This window comes from Magnolia sinica, chromosome 2 (assembly GCF_029962835.1).
Source record: "Magnolia sinica isolate HGM2019 chromosome 2, MsV1, whole genome shotgun sequence".
In the NCBI taxonomy this organism is placed as follows: domain Eukaryota; kingdom Viridiplantae; phylum Streptophyta; class Magnoliopsida; order Magnoliales; family Magnoliaceae; genus Magnolia; species Magnolia sinica.
In genome coordinates, this window is record NC_080574.1 from 20,194,928 (window position 1) to 20,215,758 (window position 20,831).

Genomic DNA, 20,831 nt, shown 5'->3' on the forward strand with positions numbered 1-20,831 from the left:
AGCACAGATGGTTTGATGATAGCCCCAGCGATTGGTCAGCCCCAAAATTCTCATGTTCTTGAAGACCTGATCAGTGGTAGAGAGAGAGAAATCATAGGATCACAATTTCCCTCTTTGCAGGGCCCACCCAATGAATTGTCCAGGTCTCATCCTGGTGCTGTACCTGAAACTTGAACATGCCAATTGCTGTCATGGGGAAATGCAGACAGTGATTGGCACAATCCATGGAGTGGGGCACACCAGGAATGCACCGTGTGCCGAAAATCACAATGATCAGACAACCCACATGCCCGCTGGGCATTCCAAAATAACCGCTATGCATAGTGTAGGCAACAATCCACATGCGACCGGGACAGAAAAAACAAAAAAGAAAGAAAAATCCATCATGCTGCCATTTGGACCATTCAAATTGCTTGATTTTCACCATGTTGTCCACCTACAATGGAGCACTCAACATTGGAACTGTGTCATGTATGGATGAATCCTATTGACATTGGACTGTATCATGGACCTACAACACACTCTTCGGCTACGCCAGCCTGATACTACAAATATACATCTAAAAAAAAAAAAGATCTTGCCGCATTCTTGTTGATTCAGAAGCAATGTGGTATACTACAACCAATCATATGTATATTCAAAGAGTATTCATGTGGATTCTAGAGAGAGTGGATGTGCTTGACCCTCCGAATCGCCTCTTTCACTTTTGTCGATGGCTCTTCATACAAGATGGCAGGGTCATCAAAGTGTGAAGCCATACTTGGGTCTCCAAGAAGTGCTCGGAATGTGTCTGCCACGGAATATGATAGAGATTGGAGATTGTATCCACCTTCCAAGAAGAACACACAACGCCCACCGCACAGCTCTTTAGCAAGTTGTTTGATGTTCGAAGCAAGCATGTAATATGTGCCGGTTGTAAATTGCAGAGAGGCAAGCGGATCTAGCACATGGGCATCGTAACTGAACAGACCATATATATGTGAATCAGTTAGGGGGACCAGAATAGCCACTTTCTTAAAAGATTTGCTCATAACGATAAAAGCATTCAAAGAAACTGCAACTGGCACTTCATACTCGAGCTTGTCCTCTTAATATTTTGGAAGGTGATTTTGGATGTGTCATGGAATTTAACTGCAAGAATTTGTAATGTGAAAATGGCGAGTTGTTTGTAACCAAGGGTAACAAGAATCTCCTATAACCCTTCGTGTGCCTTTTAACTCTGTAGACCCCACTTCTAACATGCACACATGGTATTTTTTTGCCATGTCAGGGTTAGAGGAGATTTCATCCCAAATAGCTAGATCGAAATGCTATACATTCCAAGTCAGCTTTTGAAACAATTTGGACTGCCATCGGGCTGCTAGTCCCTCATTGCGAATGGGAGGAGCTAGCCTCACTTGGGTCATTTTAGTTTTACTTTATTGGGATTGAATTATCACAATTCAATTCAACGAGCATCCAAACACAGCCTAAATCATGTCATCCAGGTTTACTGAGCATAGTTTAAATACAAGGGAATGAAAAACCCCACCCAGCTGAGACGAGAATGATATCCGGCTTGAACCTTTGGGCGCTTGGTGCAATGACCTCATCAAACACGCGTCTCATTGTATTATCACCCGAGCCTCCAGGTAAGGGCAGGTTTAGCGTCGTTCCTTCACCATTTCCATGACCAACCTGTTCAAATTTGCCTGTACCAGGGTAACTTCCGTCCTACAATAGAGATCAAGAAAAATTCAGTTACACTACAGACTCAAGGTGAAAAAGGAATCACCAGCCATCTTCATATTCAATTCGTCAACTAAGAACTCAATCAAGTGGTGGGATAATTTATTATTTGTAAAATTTTACAAATCTCAAATCCCAAAATATTGAGAATCAAGATGAACCTCAAAATCAACAATATTTTTGTAACTCTTCCATCAACTCCTGCTGGCTTCACAAGAGGAACTTATTCTTGAAGGAGTGTTTTATTTATTACAGTTTGTGTCTAGTAGTCTTCTTTTTATGTTTTATGGGGATTTAGATACCCCCGGCATTTCATTTTTGAGGAACTTCCCCTTATACTTGCGTACAGGCCAGAATAATTGCTCTGTTTCAGGATTTTATCATATACCGCTATACACACTCTTGGAACTTCCCCATAGTTCTAGACAAATTGAGCTGGATTTCTGCTACTAAAAACTTTCTTAGAAGGATTGATAGCAAGTTAATGGGGTACATGCACTACAGATTTATACATTACATATTAAATCTCTGATAGTGTGACAATTCTGATGCCGTGCAAGCCAAACTAAAGATATATGGATCATTTAGGTAGTTATAGGGATTATATGAACTCAATTCAATGATGTATGTTGCATAGCATCCCAAACTTCAGTTTGTACAAGCAGGCATCATTGATTGGTGGGTGATCGAGAGCATTGATTTGATGGGTACCACAGTGGAGGATGCCCCAAAATCTCCATATTGGGGCAATCTAACCTTCAATCAGCGGCCTGAAAAATAGATGGTTAAGGTAAAAATGCAGGAAATATCCACATTCAACAGGTGAGGCCAAATTGGGCATGATCCATCCATGGTCTCGAACACTAAACCGCAGGTCGCCTTTCTTGGACAAACTGAAGATCGAGAATGCTAATCATATCCTTGGATCTGAGGATCATATAATTTGTCATAGATATGGAGTCTAGGAGCTGAGACAAAAGGAAAAATGTGGTGGAACCATAGTATGGAAAATGCGGGACAATGCATTTGAGCAATCTTCTTACCTGGTGAGTTGAAATGAAGAATATATCCGGATCATCATAGAACGCGTCGCTTGTTCCGTTACCATGATGAACATCAAAATCTATGATAAGAACCCGCTTTAACCCATGCACACGCTGTGCATAGCGAGCTGCCACAGCTACATTTCCAAAGACACAGAATCCCATAGGACCTTTTGGAATAGCATGATGACCTGGAGGCCTTATCAATGCAAACCCCACTGGTGGATTCTGGCTGATCCTTGATGCTGCCACCTGAAACATGATACCAAATCTTTGGTGATAGGGTGTTGCAAACCAGGAATCTTACCATGTCAATGACCCACCTTTCTGTATACCAAAATTAAATGAAATTATGCAATGATTCATGAAGGGTTGAATGGAGCATGAAACAAGACTAAAATATGCTAGATCAGAACATCACCACTGAATCAATCAAGGTTATTCCTGCTCCAGCTGCAATAAGCGACTCCTGAAAGGTCTGCACCATTAACAAGGTCTTAATGATGTCATAAAATGGGCAGTGAAAACTCACATTAGCCTACTTTAGATAAATGGCTAGTGCATGAATATGGCCACACAAAGAAACATGTGATTATACACAGTTGTATGAAGTGGGGTGAAAAGTATATCAATAAATATTTCTTTTTACATAATAATAAAAAAAAAAAAAAAACTGTTTCCAACTAGGGCCTCTTTATTTATAGTATATAATAATTAATAAATACAGATTAAAAAAAAAAATTTAAAAATGGATGCAAATGAAAAGAAGTTCCTGAGAAATGAGTTTGAAATGTATTTCAAACTCAAAAACCATTTATATACTTCTAAACATCAATTTTCTCATTGAGAGAATAACTTTAACAGTTTAACCACAATAAAAGGATTAGAAAGGCATTCACATCAAATTTCTACATGCGAGAAAATGATAGAAATTATACAACAGAATGGTAGAAATGATCACATCAAAAAAATTATTCCACAACATCACTCAGTTGACTCGATTCTATTCTAACATTTAAGATTTTTCGAGCATCACAAAAGTTATGAATCCATTTCTTTTGTCAATGTAATTACAACAAGTGAGAATTATTCGGTCCTGAGCCAGCAAATGTATAGTTTGTTGATGCACTGAATTCTGTGCATGCGACTGTTTGTATGATGTGCCACACCATGGACGGGGGAAATCTCCCAGATTTGAAGATCCCAACTTGATATTTTGTCCTATTTTCTGTTGAATGAGGATACATCTGTATCTTTTTCTTTTTTTTCCAACTGCATATTTGCAGGCCAATGATCAAAGGGGCAGGATCTTCTAATTTGGATATTCTGGGACCATCAGCCATCATTGGTGGGTCCAATAGACCGGATCATGAGACCCTGGCAGCTCAGCAAAGAAAACATTTTCTAAGGTTCAAGAACTGATAATTCTTCACAATAAATGTCTTCTTCTTCTTCTTTGATAAGCTAACATCTTAGGATCAGAGCAACAAACTGATGTTTTTGCCAATTCTTGGAGACCAATGAAACCCACAGCATTTCAAAGCTTTCTAGTGTTTTACTTTGTGATTGATGACAACTTAGTCTGGTGTTAAAGGATTTCCCTTCAAGTCATCAATAAGAGAACAGGATTTGGCTGGTTTGGAAAAACCAACAAAAGCGTCAACCGCAGAGCACGACTAAAAACTCCGAGGATCAGCTAGTATCAATATCTTTGATCTCGATGTTTCAAGCACACTCTCTCTCCTTCCCAATTCCCAATATTCCAAATTATGAATGAAAGGATAGGATCAAACACTTGTTTGACCACAATTTCAAAGTCTTTTTCTAATTGAATACTAAATTTCAATGAAAGCAAGAAACATACCCCCACGAGGGCTTCATTTCCAATTCAATCTTAAGTTTCTTTTCCCATTTCTGTTCCCTAAAAAAATCAATACCAAGCCCTGGAAGCAACACTTTCCAGTCCTTTGATAGCAAGAAAGAAAATTGATCTTCCTCAAACATTAATCATCAACATAGCCTATTCCAGTTATTTGGGTTTCCTTGAACATCGAAAGCACCCTTTAAATATCTTTGGTCGACTCACAATGCCATATGAATCTAATGCACCAGAACTGTTCCAATTCAGGAGTAAGTGCAAGTATAAACTCCTTAGCATGACGAAAAATATAAAGAAGAAGAAATTGATAAGGGATGATGCTTACAGTTGCAGTAGCATATGTTGGTCCAGACCCCTCAATAAAAATAAGACCTTCTTCAGAAGCCTTAGACATAGCCTACAGTGAGAATAGATTTGATAAGGTGCAATTACGGGGAAATACTATATACATGGAATCTTTACTTAAGTAAATTTCAGGGGGGGAAAAAACTTACTATGGTAATCAGACATGAAAAAAATTAAATAACACTGAATCATAATTTCTATCACATTACTAGATATCCCCAAATCGATAATATAAATCACACGAGTTATGGGCATACGTCCAAAGTGTTTTTCATGAGGATGAAAAAACAACCCCCTCCACAGATCACTAATTACAGAAATGCAACTAAACCATATCATATGCATGACTAAAAAGAATATTTTCCCCTTAAACAGGCACCACAGACCATAAGCAATAGTTTTACTAAAAGGAAATTCTTGCCAATCCTTGTGCACAGCTTTAGCCATTCTCTGATCACATAAGCATAAAGCAGGAACAGATAAAACAGCAGCAAGCAATATTCAGGTATAAAGGGGCGATCTGGCTCTATGGGAAACATGTGCCCATGAGTCATGATGCACCAGATTTGGATTTTGATTGAATAGACAATTCAAATGCCAACAGCAGAAAGGGCTCTAAGATACCAATCTAGAAGAAAAGTTGCAGGCAATTAAAAAGCTAAGAGTGAGGCATTTAAATGGCAGTAAAGCTTTAGACTGGACTGCGCCTTCTTTCTTGCTTCTTACTCTTCGAAACACGTACATTATAGAAAAGTTCTAAAGATGATGGAAGCCAGTGGTAGATTTCTTATTTGAAAGACACAAACCAAATCATAGCGGGGTTCAAATTTGGAGGATTAAACTAAAGTTTCTGGTGGCCCAATTTGGGTAATTTAGAAAAGAACAAATACGTCAAGGGCGTGTTTGTTTTTCCAATTACCTCAGTAAATGAAAGTAAATGGGCAATCATTACAATTTCCTTGTCTAGTGATGTCAACTACCACAATGATGAAATGCTTTCATTGTTTGTTTTAGCTATGAAATATTGTACAGATTGAGATTTTATAATGTAAAATTGTAATGATTACAAATGGATTTACCTCTCTCATATTACATATGCATTTGACCATCAATTTATGTGCCTTAATACTTGTTTAAACAAACATTGGAAAATAATAATGATGGCCCACTTACATTACTTTACCATGGAATTCGAAAAAACAAACAGGCCCCAAATGTATAGCACACAAAACCTACAAATTATAACAGAATAAAAGGAATTTCAAAACTACCCATACTAATGTGACAATGAACATCTTTAAACTACAATATTCAATTTTTTGACTCATTAAACACTTGTGTTCAATATAAAACTTGAGTCATTCCCATATTAATGTGACAACATCTTTGAACATATTCAATTTTTTCACTCATTAACACTTGTGTTCAATATAACACTTGAGTTATTCCAGGCTTGTTTAATAATAACTGAAATTTGTTACTTCCAATGTTTTGATGATTGAATGTTGCACACATATGGACAGGTCTGCCTGACTGCATCGGAAAACAACTGCAAGAAGTAATGAACAATAGCTATGAAATCAGATCATAGCCACTTGTTTAAGAACATACAGCTCTTGATATCTTGCCAACATGCTTTGATGATCTGATAGGGTTGTCAACAGGCCGAGTTGGACAAGGCTTAGGCAATCTAAGCCCAACCCAGCCTAGGCCCGCGTTGAGCTAGAATGGACAAGCCTGAGCCCAACCCTAGCTCAAGCCCGAACCTATTTACTACTTTTGGAATTGGAATAGCCATCGCGGAACATATTAATTGCTATTAATTGTCATCTAGGAGAATGTAAATTGCTATTAGAAGTGGAATAGTCATCTAGGAGAATATTAATTGCCATTAACATGTTGTCTAATCTATATTAGTCATTAAATATTTTTTAAAAAAAATAATACGTTGAAAACAAGAAAAAAGGGGTGGAACTTTTGAATATGCCCTTGGAACCATAAATGGGCCAGACTGGGCTAGGCTCAGGCCAGGCTGACTGGCCTTTATACACAACTCAGGCCTGGGCCAATACTAAATGAGCTTCACTTTAGGCCGAGGCTTGGCCGGATTAATAAATGGGCTTCACTTTTAGGCTGAGGCTCAGCCCTTGGGACACATATGCCAGCCCAAGTTTAGCTTGAAGCCAGTCAAGCCCAGGAACCCAAGGGCTCAGCCCAGCTCATTGCCAGCTCTATGATCTGATCTCCTTCAAGGTTTCTGCATGTCACACCAATAGAACTCTACAATGCTAAACCGCCTTCTCCAAAGTGATAGAATTTAATATGAAGGATCTCGGACCCTTGCACAACTTATTTGGTGTTAAAGAAGCAAATTCTTCCCAAGGTCTCTTTTTTCCTTGGAAATGAAAAGGGCATGGAAGTAGAAATAATATTTGTAATATTCATAATTAACTCCTAAGCATGGTACACAATGGTCAAATGGAGGATCAACTCCAAGCATTGTGATTTTTGGGCTATCTACCATCCACAATGGTACTTGCAATCTAGGCATCATGATCTGCTCAGATATATGCCACATGTATGGGTTATTGACCTTGAGACTTTGCACGATATGCCATAATAATTCAACGAAACTATGCTTGTCATAGAAAACAAAACATATGCTAGTGATAGTTCTCATATCCGTGACATCTTTGTGGGTCTACAGACTTCAGCCTAAGCCCACTCTTTGGGAATAGTACAAAGAGCCAAACTTGACTCAATATGGGATAGGCCTCAAAAGGCCATTGGGATACCTAGCACCACGCTAATCTGGTTAAGTAGACCCAAACAACACGGAGACAACTTAGGTTGGAAGCTAAAAGAGAGAGTGGCAAAAATCGGAGAACGTGTCACAAATCTATAGGCTTAAGATGCAAACACAAGTGTGTGACACGGAAATCCTGGAAATTTTGGAGTAATGACATGACTGCGCAGTCATAACAATACTGAAAGATCTAATATTACATGAATAATTGTTTGCACGTGTAAATTACAGTGAAACATATCTAGATAAAAAGAAATACATTAAAACTTTGAACTGTATAACTACCATAAAAAGGAAACATGACAATTGAAAACAAACTACAACAATAAATCATGTTTTTGTCCTAATAGCTGTGTCAAATGTCAAATGCCATCCATGTCCAACATGCATTTCTGATACAGTAATTTCAGAAATTTGGAGTGCCCACGTTGTTTAGGGAAGAATACACCCTTCACTTTGCCAATGGGCTACCAGTCATGAGCAACACTTTGCCAATGGGCTACCAGTCATGAGCAAAGTGCCCGTCCAAGATGGTGATTACTTTTAATAAACAGTAAATGATGCCGTACATAGATCTTGTGCAAAGTTGGTGACACTAGTAATTTTTGGAGGTTCTAGGACTTGATACATGAGTAAAATAAAGAATGTCTCCACATAACTTAGGACTATAATATGTGTATACATGTCTCACTTGGACATCAACCCACATGTCAGTGAAGGAAATGGATACACAGTTTTGGACATGGTGGCTTTTGGCAGTCATATTTGCCAACATGTCCCTACAAATATTTTAAGCCGCAGAAGTAATAATAATATTAATAGTCTGGTACTAATTATGTATTTATCAGAAGTAATAAATATTACACTTTCATAGCATCATTGTAATCCCGATCACAAGAAATGGCAATAGAGCTAAAACTCACTCAGATGTAAAAAGATGTAAAACAACAATAACAACAACAATAATAATTAAGTATACAAAAATAAAAGACTAAAAACTACACATAAAATTTGTTTTTGTATAAGCAACATCCAAGAGTGTTGGGCACGTCACAGTTTCAACATGGTACTCCATAAAGGATAAAAATTGGCAAAAAAAAAGAGGATATGAGAAGAGAATGTAATTTGAAATGAATTATATTAACATGGGACATGGGCCAGGTTTGTAAAACCACAGTAATGTTGATCATTTAAGCATCTAATAACAGAGGTAAGGAGAATAGTATTCAAGGACAAAGCAAATTCTTTCAGACATTTTAACAACTAATGTAGGATGTTCTTTTTTAGACACCAAACGTCCATGTCAAGCTCAGGGATACAAGTTCATGCTGAGAAAACATGGATTTCTCAAGCAAGAACCAGATAAACATGCTAATAATATGATGATTAGCCAATATGTAGCACATCAAGTAGCAGAAAATTGTTAATGAAATCTTGATCCAGATTTTATTCAGACATTCTCATTCTAGTGGAATTCCAGACGTGTGTGTGTGTGTGAACATCCAATCCAACATAAAGGTATGACCCAAAAAAATGCAAGAAAAGAGTACCTTCTCAAGACCAATTACATAACCTCTTGAATGAACACTTGCAATGTCATCCACGGAAGCAGGCCTAAACTTTTGAATTTCAATCACCTCTGAGCCACGGTGCTGAAATACAGAACATAAATTATTCAAAAGGAACCCAAACAATAATATTGTTCTGGTTAAAATAGGTTATTTACTTATGTAGAAATAGGGTTTAAATGATCAGTGAATAAGAGTTTCCTTCAACACTGAATACAAATTGATGAAGCTCTTGGAAACATGAGGGAGAATTGGAAATAGGAAAATAGAAAACTAAAACCATCTAATTTAAAATATGGTTCACTAATTGAGTTCTGCACTTGAAAATTGTTGATCAGGTGTACTACCTACATGGTGTAAAGATCTCTCTAAAGCTCTCGATGGATCCTCAAGAATAAAGATAAACAACTAACCCTTCTACTTTAGAAGAATAGTGCAGGATGAGTCAGGGGATGAAAACACGGAAGGGAAGTAAAAGGCATCAGTATGTTCTCTTGAAAGATATCTATGATATAAATCCAGTTCCTAATGAGTCATAATTCATCTATGAAGAATGAACATTCAAGATGAAACGATGTCAATGTGAAAAATTACCATATACAAACATGAAAAAAATCATTAACAAAAACTGATGAATGTAACAAAAAGATCACAAGACTAGAAATTGGATGTTAGCATTCAAAGAAAAAACAAGCAGATGCATTTTGCTTCCGCACCTTCGATGTGAGCTCCATTTTTTCAAGAGCACTCAAGATTGTAGGCACCCTAAAATTGGATTCTGGGTGCGACTCCTACGAGTTAACAATCGATTAGAAGGGCATCATGATAAATATACAGAACAGAAAATTCAACACCCAAACAATTATTTGAGACTACAAGAATTGAAATTAAAGTGCCCTTAGCCAATACAGAACTAAAACATGAAATCCAGTCAATATCTTTACCAGAGAAGGCATCAAAAGGTATATTAGCATGATTTGAAATCGGAGATCCATATTCTGCGAAATTAGCTAAGTACCTTCTAATGCTTTTTCACAAAAATTAATGGTTTTGCCACAACTTACCATACTTTTAACATTAATTGTGCTCATTTTGTTCCCTGTAGTCCAGGTATAATTTGCACTTATGCTTCCTCGTTGGGGTAATTTTGTGAGCCACAAAGTGGTGCCCATTCAAGTATCATTGGAGTAATCAAGGGCAGTTTAATCAAACTATAGGTGAACCTATCAACAATTTAAAAATAGCTTTTTCAACAGCAAATCAGGATAGCAACAAGATGCCTAATCGAATTATGTGTTCATTTTAAACATAACTAACTTCAGAAAAGCATGTAATGTAATTTATCAAAATTCACTTTAAGCAGCATACATAAATGAAATCAGGTCAGCCTAACTAATGCAGGGGCAATTTCACACCGGGCTCAAGTGGGGTGGCTTGTGTGAAGCAGTGGCAAACTCGGGGTGGGCAGCCCGTCTGAGGCGGATAGCCTGTGTGAGGTGGGCCCATGTGAAGTGGAGCCCAAGAGGGGGGTTCGGCCAAGGGCCTAACCTAGGTTATGAGATAAAGGGATTGATTCGTCATGCTCTATCAGTTCAAGCTTTTAGAGCAAGTGATTAGTTGTCCTGCATCAAAAGTCATATCAAAGCAGGAGGTATGGTGTTCGAGACTCTCACCGGGGGTGATTAATGCAGGGGCACACTCGGGGTGAGCATTCTGTGTGAAGCGGGTGGCTTATGTGAGGCAAGACCCATGTGAAGGGCCTACGAGGGGGGGTTCAGCTGAAGGCCTGACCTGGGCTATGAAATAAAGGGATTAATTCGCCACGCTCTATCAGTTCAAGCTTTTAAAGCAAGTGGTTAGTTGTCCTACGTCACCAACCTTCTTTTTTACTTTTTCTCAAACATCTCGGCACCTATGTTGACCTCATGGGAATTTTTGGTGATGTGTTCATTCTGGGGGATGCAGACCATTCGAAAATGGAGTGGGTCATTCTCCTCTAAATCTTTCTTTTGTGTGTTCACCAAAGAAGATGGCACTCCCCCTTGTGGGTCGATTTGGGGCGCGTCGGTGCTTAGGTAAGTTGAGGCTTAATGTGGACAGACATGGAAGACATTATCCTCATCTTGATCACCTTAGGTTGCATCAGTGTCGTTCTTTTCCTAACATGTGCTTCATGTGTAAAGGGGGGGGAAGAAATAGTGACCACTTATTCCTTCATTGCTCATGAAAAGATATATTTAGGGATACTTCTTGAAGATCTTCAATGTGTATTGGGTTTCCCAAGAGAATCTTGGTGATGTCTTCCAGAGTTGGGTTAAGGCCTTTCAAGAAAAGAGAAAGTCATCAAGGATGGTCTCATTCCCTCTCTGCTAGGAAGTTCAGAAAGAGGGACATCAGACTTGAATCAAATAAAGGTTTAAGTGCTTCATGTATTAGTGCTTGGACTTGTCTGCCAGCTGGGGTATGGAAACTGAATTTCTATATGGCTCATCTATTATCCTGGTCGATGCAGTATCAATGGGGTGTTAAGATACAACAAATTCATCGCTGTCAAAGCTTTCTCCAGCACAGGCAATAAAAGAGAGGCAAGTACAGCAATGGCCATGGATCTTTGTGAAGGATCAAGGATTTTTATGAGGGAGTTTTAGGATCATGGAGATGCTTCCTTGGAAGTTATATTGTGGCCTACTTTTGCGAGGTAGGAGCCATGGAAAAAGACCATCACTTTTGATTAAATTCAATCCCCTAGCTTCTAGAATAAACATTTCGTTTGTCAATACTTCTAAAGAGTAGCATTTTGCATGGCTAGTGAGGGCAGCAATCGTCACTTTCTTTGTACAGGGAATTCCTTCCCTCTTCCTTGATATCACACACACACATAGATATCAAGTAACCATTTAATTTTACTTCTTATTATTTAAATCTTGTGGAACTAAATCTCATCAAGTTATTGTTGAGGGTCAAATATTACATATTATCCCCCATTTATTACTTGGTTTTATGAACATGATAATGCTTAATGTTCTATTTTAATCATGTTTGTGTTGCAAGGTGAATTTAAGAGCTTGGATTGAAAAGGATGCAAAAAACATGGATTTAACACTCAAGAATCACCAAAGCCAAGGATGGATTTTATGAGACCAAGGATGAAGAATTCACATACCAGATATCCAAGAAAACCAAGTCAAGAATGAAGAGAATCGAAGTTTTGAAGTGAATTTCTGTGATCCTCGACTAGTCTAAGCTTCAACCAGTCTTGGCGCCTGCTCAACTAGTCCTGGTTTCGCTTCGACTAGTCGAGGCTCCTGCTCGACTAGTCCAAGAATCTTCGACTCGAACTCCAGCAACATGAACTTCTAAATTCTCGTCACCCTCGACTAGTCGAATGCTATCCTCGACTAGTTGAGGGTTACACAGATTTTGTGCGGACTGCCTAAATTTAAGGCAGTTTTTGGATTTTTCCAACTCGATACGAAAGTTGGAGTTGCACAATTATAAATAAGAGTCCCTAGGATGTTCCTAGGCATCTTCTAGGGTTTGAGGAGTACAGTAAAAGGGTGGAGCCACCGTCCGATAGTTTTTCTTCTTTTTCCCTAGTTAATGTTTTGTTTAAGAGTCTTTTAGTTCAATCATGTCTATGGTTATCTAAACCTAGTAGCTAGGAATAAGAGGTAAAGCTTGTAGCGTGATTGGGATGTTTGCTTTGTTTTGATTCATGTTTTGTTGAACTTTTATGGATTTTAGTTCTTTATTAAGGAATATTTTTAGTGTTTAATGGTTTGTTGTGACTCAAATTACAATGGATCTGCAATTGCTTTGAATATCTTCTTTCCCTAAATTGAGATTGTGAAATTAGCAAGTCCTATTGTTCACCATCGTCCCTTGGGCATGGTAGGGTGATGGAATCCTTTCTAATCTTCACAATTCTCCTATGAATGGTTGTGGGATTGGTATATCCTGTTGTTTGCCATTGTCTCCTGGGCATGGTTGGGTGATGGAATCACTTCCAAACCTCACAACTCTCATCCGTTAAGACTAGGTTCATGAGAAGTTCAAAGATCTGACCATCTCTCCTTTCTCCATCTGGATAAGATAGGACTCCAATTCCAGTTGAATCTATTGAATCATGCAAGGTAGTGTCCCAATTGCTACAAGTGGATCCTTGGCACCCTAGTGGCCACCTTTAAATTTGTAAGTTTTAATTACCTTATTCAAAATCACTCTCTCAAATATTTCAGATTTAGGTTTACATCTTCTTCTAGTTCTAGTTCTAGTTACTTTCAGAAACGTACGAGATTAGTCCCTGTGGATTAGACCTCGGTCTCACCGAGTTATTACTACATCACGACCTTACATTTAGGGTTGTGAACAAGTTTTTGGAGCCGTTGCCGAAGATAACGGTTGCGTTTTTCTGAGATTAACTAGTTTTTGAATTAGGTTAAGATTATAATTTGTTTACTTTCTATTTTTAGGTTAGGATTTTTCTAATTTATTTTTAGGAACTAACTTACTTTCTAATTCTAGGTTTAGAACTCTCCTAATCAATTTTTATAAATTAGGTTGTTTTTTTATAGAAACTTTCCTTTCTAGTTTTAGAAACTAACTCATCTTTCTACTTCTATTTTTAGAAACTTTCTTATTTCCTTTTAGAAACTAATTCACTTTCTTTTTTCTTTTGCAGGATCCTAACATAGAAACTTCTAATTTGGTAACTTCTTTCTATTTCTAGATTTCTATTTCCCTCTTTCTTTCTTTCTAGGTTTAGGTTTGGATTTTTCTTATTTTCTGAATTTTTCTAACTTAGGGTTTTTCAGGATTTTTCAGTTTTCGGATTTAGTTTTTTAGGATTCATCTTTTATTCTCTCCTTCTTCTTTCTTCTCTAACATTACTAGCACAGTTTGATTGTTGTGATTTTGTAGGGTTTTCAATTCTAGTCCTTCTCTTTTGGTAACTTCTTCCCTCTACTTGCTCTCCATATTTCTGTAGAATTTTTTATTTTTTTTTAAGAACTAACTTTAGAATTAGAATCAGAACTAAGGTTTCACCATGAACAAACCAGAGTGGCTAGAGTGGGCATGTAGATATGCTAATAAAAGGGTCCGTGAAGAAGTTTTAGATGATTATGTTAAGAAACAACCTATGTCTCAAAAATTTTCTGAAAACATCATTAAGAACCGACCAGATCCTAATGCTCCACTAGTTAAGAAGTCTTTACACGATCATATACAGGAGAATAACTACACTCCACAAATTAAGAGAACGGTACGTGATTATTGGAGTGAGAACTATTATCACCCATTAGACAAGAAGAAAACAATGTGTGATTATATTATGGGTGATAATGTGTACCAACAACCATCAAACTCTCCTGCATATGACCCATTCGACTATGATCAGTGAGAACATCAACATTGGAGAGATGAACCACCAATTGATTTTAATGGCTACTTCCTTGGATTCCCTGCTTATGAGATTGAACCAGAAATAATCCAAGAGGAGTCAATTCAGAAATATATAAATGCTCAAGAACAATTCAACCAATATGTCACACAATCATGTGAATTGCTCAAATCCTCAATTCAAAGAATTCAGTCTCACCTTATGGAGGAGGAAGAGGCTAGGTTATCCTAGCCTCAACCCAATCCAAAAATACAATGCTAAGAAAGTGATCCTAACTCACTTATGGAAAGTACTAAAATTGAGAATAAAGAGTTGGATTTCGTTAATGAGCGTACGGTTCAACTTCCCGAAGAGTCGATCTCAATGACTGTCCAAAGAAGTGATCAAGAGACACTGTTAGTTTTCAAATATAATGACATTAACACACTTCACTCACATGACACACTTGACTTCAATAAAGAGGAAGAGACTAGTTTATTCGAGCTCAACCCAACCTAGAAACACAGTGTGAGGAAAGTGATCCCATCCCACTGGTAAACTGCTTAGAAGATGATAGAGTATTGAGATGACAACCAGCCCAAATTCCCCTGGCATCGAACTCAAGTTTAGTCCAGGTCCTTGATCAAGAAGTACAGGAAGTGGTCAATCATAATGATCTGCTTTACCTATCTGACATGTCTAATTTAAATGTGGAGGATGAGCTCCTTTTAACCGACCCTTCCAACTCTTGTGAGACATGTTTAAACCACTCCCCTGATTTAAATTATAAGATGGTTAGGGAGATGGACGAGTTGCTCGATAGGACTCTGGAATTTGAGGCCACCCAGTTGAGACCACCATCTGAGCTGTCAATTCTTGACGATTCAATGTCTCTTCTGAGTAGTATCAATGAACAAAGTCTTCACATCAATGCTTCTTCTATTGACCCTCAATCTGTCTGTGCAGGGCAGGAGCAAGAGAGCATACTTCCATCTACTTTGAAAGATGATGGAGTCCTTGAGCATATCATTACAGATATCAATGTGGAGAATAAGTCTCTCTCAACTGAATCTCTCAGCTTTTTGGAAGATTGCTTGGCACACTTTGAAGATCCAAATGATAATATGATAACAGAAATAGTGGATGTCTTGCAAGACAATACCTCGATAGTTGTTACTGAATGAGAGAACACTTATTCTGAAGTCCTTCCTTCCCCAGATCCTGAATGTTTAGCATTAAAGGAGGAGGAGCTGAAAATCGAACCGGAGTTTGAAACTTCAGAATGTGTTAAGACTACATCACCTATTGAGAATTTATCTGAATTTTATCTACTTGTAGTCTCTGATTCACCATATTGTACTAACTCTGAAACTTTCTCTGTCACAGGTGAATCATATATACTTTGGACACCTCAAGAGATTAAAAGGAAACCTTATGCTAAGGTCCATAAATTTCTCTAAAAATTCATGCCCTAGGGCATCCAAGTCTATTGCAAAAAGGGCTTCTGGATGATCTTGTTGAGAAACCTTCTGAGAAATTTATCAAGATACTGGCCGGAGGAGGAACCGTGCTGCATGATTGGGTAAAGTAGCTTTTCCCTACTTTCCTAGTTTAGGATAGTTTGCTTTCCGTTATTTAGGATAGTTTGCTTTCAATTGTTTAGTTTTGTGTGAACCCATTTTATACTGAGATCATTGGAAAAGCCTCAAAACTCCTTCATCAAGTACTATCTTTCCATCACTTCTCCTTCAATTTCGTTCTCTTTTACAAAACATGTTTATTTCTTTTACATTGAGGACAATATAGATTTTAGGTTGGGGATGGGAGATTAGGTAAACTAATCAGTGTTTTGCTAGTTTTGAGCAAAAAAATTTTGAAAAATTTCAGAAATTTCTGTAAATTGAAGTAAAGTTTAAAATTAATCCGTGTATTAGAATTATAAGATACCTAATGTTGATGATTTATGCCTCTTGGATTTTAGTCACTTGATAGACTTCAAGAATTAAGATTGAGTTATTGACTCCTAGTTAGAAGTTTTAAACATTGATTGAGTCATGATTTCACATATCACATCTAGTTTACACAATAAGGTTTTAGTTTGATATTGAATTGATAACTTGACGATTATTAAGCATGGAATAAGCTGACCTGGGGAATTTGTCCATCATGTTCAAATTGAAGGGAGAGAGACAGAGAGAGAGAGAGAGAATACCCAGCTAAAAGTCGTCGAAAAGGGCTATCCATTGAAGATTATTGAAAAGTGAAAGCCATCGATTGGAAAAATCAAAAGCTGGAAGAATTAAATTTAAAAAATTTTTAAAAAAAATCTGAACTGTAAGGCAAGTTTTGGTTTAGGTTTTTGTCATCCTGAATACTCTTTTGATTATCAATGTTATCATGAAAATTAAGAATTGAACCTTTGATTGTGATAAGTCCAGATTTCACTATGCACCCATAGAACTCAATATTTAGAATTGTTCTAATTTGTGGATTAATACTTTAAACTTGACTATGAGATTTATCAAATGCTAGGATTTAGGAGAAAGTAATGCTCAACATTGATGTATTTTAGAATTCTATTATCTGGATTATTTTTTAAATCATTTGGGCTTAAAGAAATTATACTGTGTTCTCGAAATATTTTCCGTATACTTTGCTCGGGATTAGCAAAATACTGGTTGGGGATTGTGTTAAGGGTCAAATATTGCATATTATCCATCATTTATTACTTGGTTTTATGAACATGATAATGTTTAATGTTCTATTTTAATCATATTTGTGTTGCAAGGTGAATTTAAGAGCTTGGATTGAAAAGGATGCTAAAAGCATGGATTTAACGCTCAAGAATCACCGAAGCCAGAGATGGATCTTATGAGACCAAGAATGAAGAATTCACATGCCGAAGATCCAAGAAAACCAAATCAAGAATGAAGAGAATCGAAGTTTTGAAGTGAATTTCTGTGATCCTCGACTAGTCTAAGCTTCGACCAGTCCTAGCGCCTACTCGACAAGTCCTGGTTTCGCTTCGACTAGTCGAGGCTCATGCTCGATTAGTCGAAGAATCTTCAACTCGAACTCTAGCAACATGAACTTCTAAATTCCTGTCACCCTAGACCAGTTAAAGGCTGTCCTCAACTAGTTTGCACAGATTTTGCGCGGACTGCGTAAATTCGAGGCGGTTTCCGGATTTTTCCAACTCAGTGCGAAAGTTGGAGTTGCACAACTATAAATAGAAGTCCCTAGGATGTTCCTAGGCATCTTTTAAGGTTTGAGGAGTGGAGCAAAAGGATGGAGCCGCTGTCCGGGAGTTTCTCTTCTTCTTCCTTAGTTGATGTTTTGTTTAAGAGTCTATTAGTTCAATCATGTCTATGGTTGGCTAAACCTCTTAGCTAGGGCTAAGAGGTGAAGCTTGTAGCGTGATTTGTTTGCTTTGTTTGCCATTGTCTCCTGGGCATGGTTGGGTGATGAAATCACTTCCAAACCTCACAACTCTCATCCGTTAAGACTACGTTCATGAGAAGTTCAGAGGTCTGACCGTCTCTCCTTCTCCATCTAGATAAGATAGGACTCCAATTCCAGTTGGATCTATTGAATCATGCAAGGTAGTGTCCCAATTGCTACAAGTGGATCCTTGGCACCCTAGTCACCACCTTTAAATTTATAAGTTTTAATTACCTTATTCAAAATCACTCTCTCAAATATTTCAGATTTAAGTTTACATCTTCTTCTAGTTCTAGTTCTAGTTACTTTCAGAAACGTACGAGATTAGTCCCTATGAATTTGACCTCGGTCTCACAGAGTTATTACTATATCGTGACCTTACACTTGGGGTTGTGAACAGTTATCTCAACACATGGATGTGGATATAATAAGACTTCAAGGCAATCGACATGTAACCAAGTAAACATTGAAGAAAAAGGAACCATTTCCTAAATTCTAAGGTAACATAGTTCAGGACTATGAGAAAAAACGTGCACTTGAGTCTACCAAACAAAAAAAAAAAAAAAACTTGATCTCAGTAATACCTGATTATGACCCATGGCGGGAGCAGCACAATAAAGAACGCTTGCTTCAAATAGTTCGATATTAGAAGAAGAAACATAAAGAATGTCGCTCGAACAAGAAATGCAAGCCCTATTGCTTTCTGAAGAATATTTCCTTTTCGATCTGGGATACTTGTAGAAACCTTTATCCAGAACCAACACTCTGTTTTTCAAACCAAATGCATAATGATTCTTCAGGTTACCCATCCTATTGCCAATCAAAGGGAACAAATGACCTGCTACATACACAAAATGGTGTTTGTATTAATGAAAATTTGAAGTTAAATATAAAAGCAAGTACAATCATAGCATTGAAATCTAAAAGTCTACCAAAATTTGCAAAGATAAATATGAGATCGGATTTTACCTAAAGAAACTGATACCATTATAGGAATGGTGAAATTGAAATTTCAATAATAAAATGAAACCAAAAACACAAAGCCAAAGCATGGAAAGCTACAAAAGAACAAAAAAGTAAAGAAAAATCACGACATATTCTGCACAATCACTTTTGGGGTTTTCAGGATTGTTTGGATGCTTTATATTGTGTAAGAATAAACATAGTTCCACCCAAATCATGAAGGAAACTATCTCTAGATTGCCAAGAAACAGTTTCCCTGTGATTTTTGTAGAATTGCGTCGAATTCACTTTTCCACCAAATGCAGCCCGAAATGATTCAGTGAGTTTTGCTTTTCAAGATCAACATCAGGCCACTTCTAGAACTTCTTTGGAGAAATATATAAAGATGATCCCTTTCTTTAAAGGATGGGGATTGATCTTGACCTCAATGAAGAAGCTACTACTGATAAATACTCCTCAATTTCCCTGCCTTCTTCACATTGAAAGTAGTGTAATTGAATAAGTTTTATGCTCAGCTTGATTTAGATAAGACACCTAAGTTTGTGAAATAGGAATGGGCCATATTATTAATTTAAAGCATTTGAATACAGATCACTGTTCATGATTCATGGTTACTAGTAAATATGGAATATACTACAGATACTGTAAATAACAATTCGGCAGAGTTTCTGAAGCCATGTTTTTTACTGGGAATGTAATTCTGTGGAATACAGAAATTGTGTTTGGGTAATGGGAAAGAATTGCCAGGAATTCTACTGTGTGTATTCAAGAATTCAAAAAAGTGACCATTGCTAAGAAAGAGACCCTGTTTGTCATGTTTGGGTACTGGAAATGTAATTCTGTAGAATCAAGAAATTGTGTTTGGGTAATGGGAAAGAGTTGCCAGGAATTCAAATGTGGATAACCCAAAATTCAAAAAAGTGAAAATTGGGAGGGAACCCATTTCCCCGGAATTTGCGAGCCAACCTCTATACAAGAATGAAAAACAGACGATTTCCAGCCGGAAACCTTTTCCAAGCTTTTCCAGAGCCCCAAACGCAGGAACTTACCCCTACTTACAGATTCCATTTATCGATGGGTACTTTTCCAGGGAGCCAAACGACCCCTTGAAACCCATTTTACTCACGCAGAAATCAAGAAAAAGGGAATCTGAAAGTGCCCTTTCGGAGACTGAATTCCAAGAAAATTCAGTTCGTAGAATTCACGTGGCAGCGAACCATATAACCGACGATTCAAAACCAAGAAAGAAAGAAAACCATTGAAGCACCAAAGAAAGTAAGAAAATGAAACTGCAAGTAACCTTCTGGAAATTGCATTCTCACTCAAAAATTAAAAGGTCTTATGCATATGAACTCGAATTCAGGCCATGCAACTCATCAAATTCAAAACCACAACAAAAAAGAAGAAGAAGAAGAAGAAGAAGAAAAAGCAGTGATTGCAATGCATACATACAGAAGATATAAGCCCGGACAGAATCTTACCAGCTTCAAAAGCAGTAGTAGTCATCGTTTGCTGCCCCATGCCTTCTCTGAAAGATTACTGGAGTTTCCAACGCTGAAAGATAACTGGAGTTTTGAAAATAGATAGCTAAATACCCGGTCGACCAAGCAACGCCACTGGTGGCGGAGCGTGATCCAGGCCGTTCATCTTCTTGTGTCATAGCTCTGTGGCCCCATCA

General features: G+C 37.5%; 1 protein-coding gene across 2 annotated transcripts; it reads right to left on the bottom strand.

The window, feature by feature from the left end:
• Positions 1 to 386: 386 nt before the first annotated feature.
• On the bottom strand, positions 387 to 20,772 carry LOC131236556 (histone deacetylase 10, chloroplastic). 2 transcript variants are annotated; one of them, XM_058233820.1, is made up of 9 exons: positions 20,635 to 20,772; positions 18,775 to 19,028; positions 10,086 to 10,160; positions 9,352 to 9,453; positions 4,976 to 5,047; positions 3,193 to 3,249; positions 2,772 to 3,023; positions 1,532 to 1,713; positions 387 to 960 (listed from the first exon to the last, which is right to left on the bottom strand). In XM_058233820.1, exons 1-9 carry the CDS (start codon positions 20,672 to 20,674, stop codon positions 660 to 662), a joined length of 1,335 nt encoding a protein of 444 aa, XP_058089803.1. In that variant the 5' UTR covers positions 20,675 to 20,772; the 3' UTR covers positions 387 to 659. The 2 variants fall into 2 exon arrangements, with proteins under 2 accessions (XP_058089803.1, XP_058089802.1); XM_058233819.1 differs by having other exon boundaries at positions 18,775 to 19,031; positions 20,635 to 20,768.
• Positions 20,773 to 20,831: the final 59 nt, after the last annotated feature.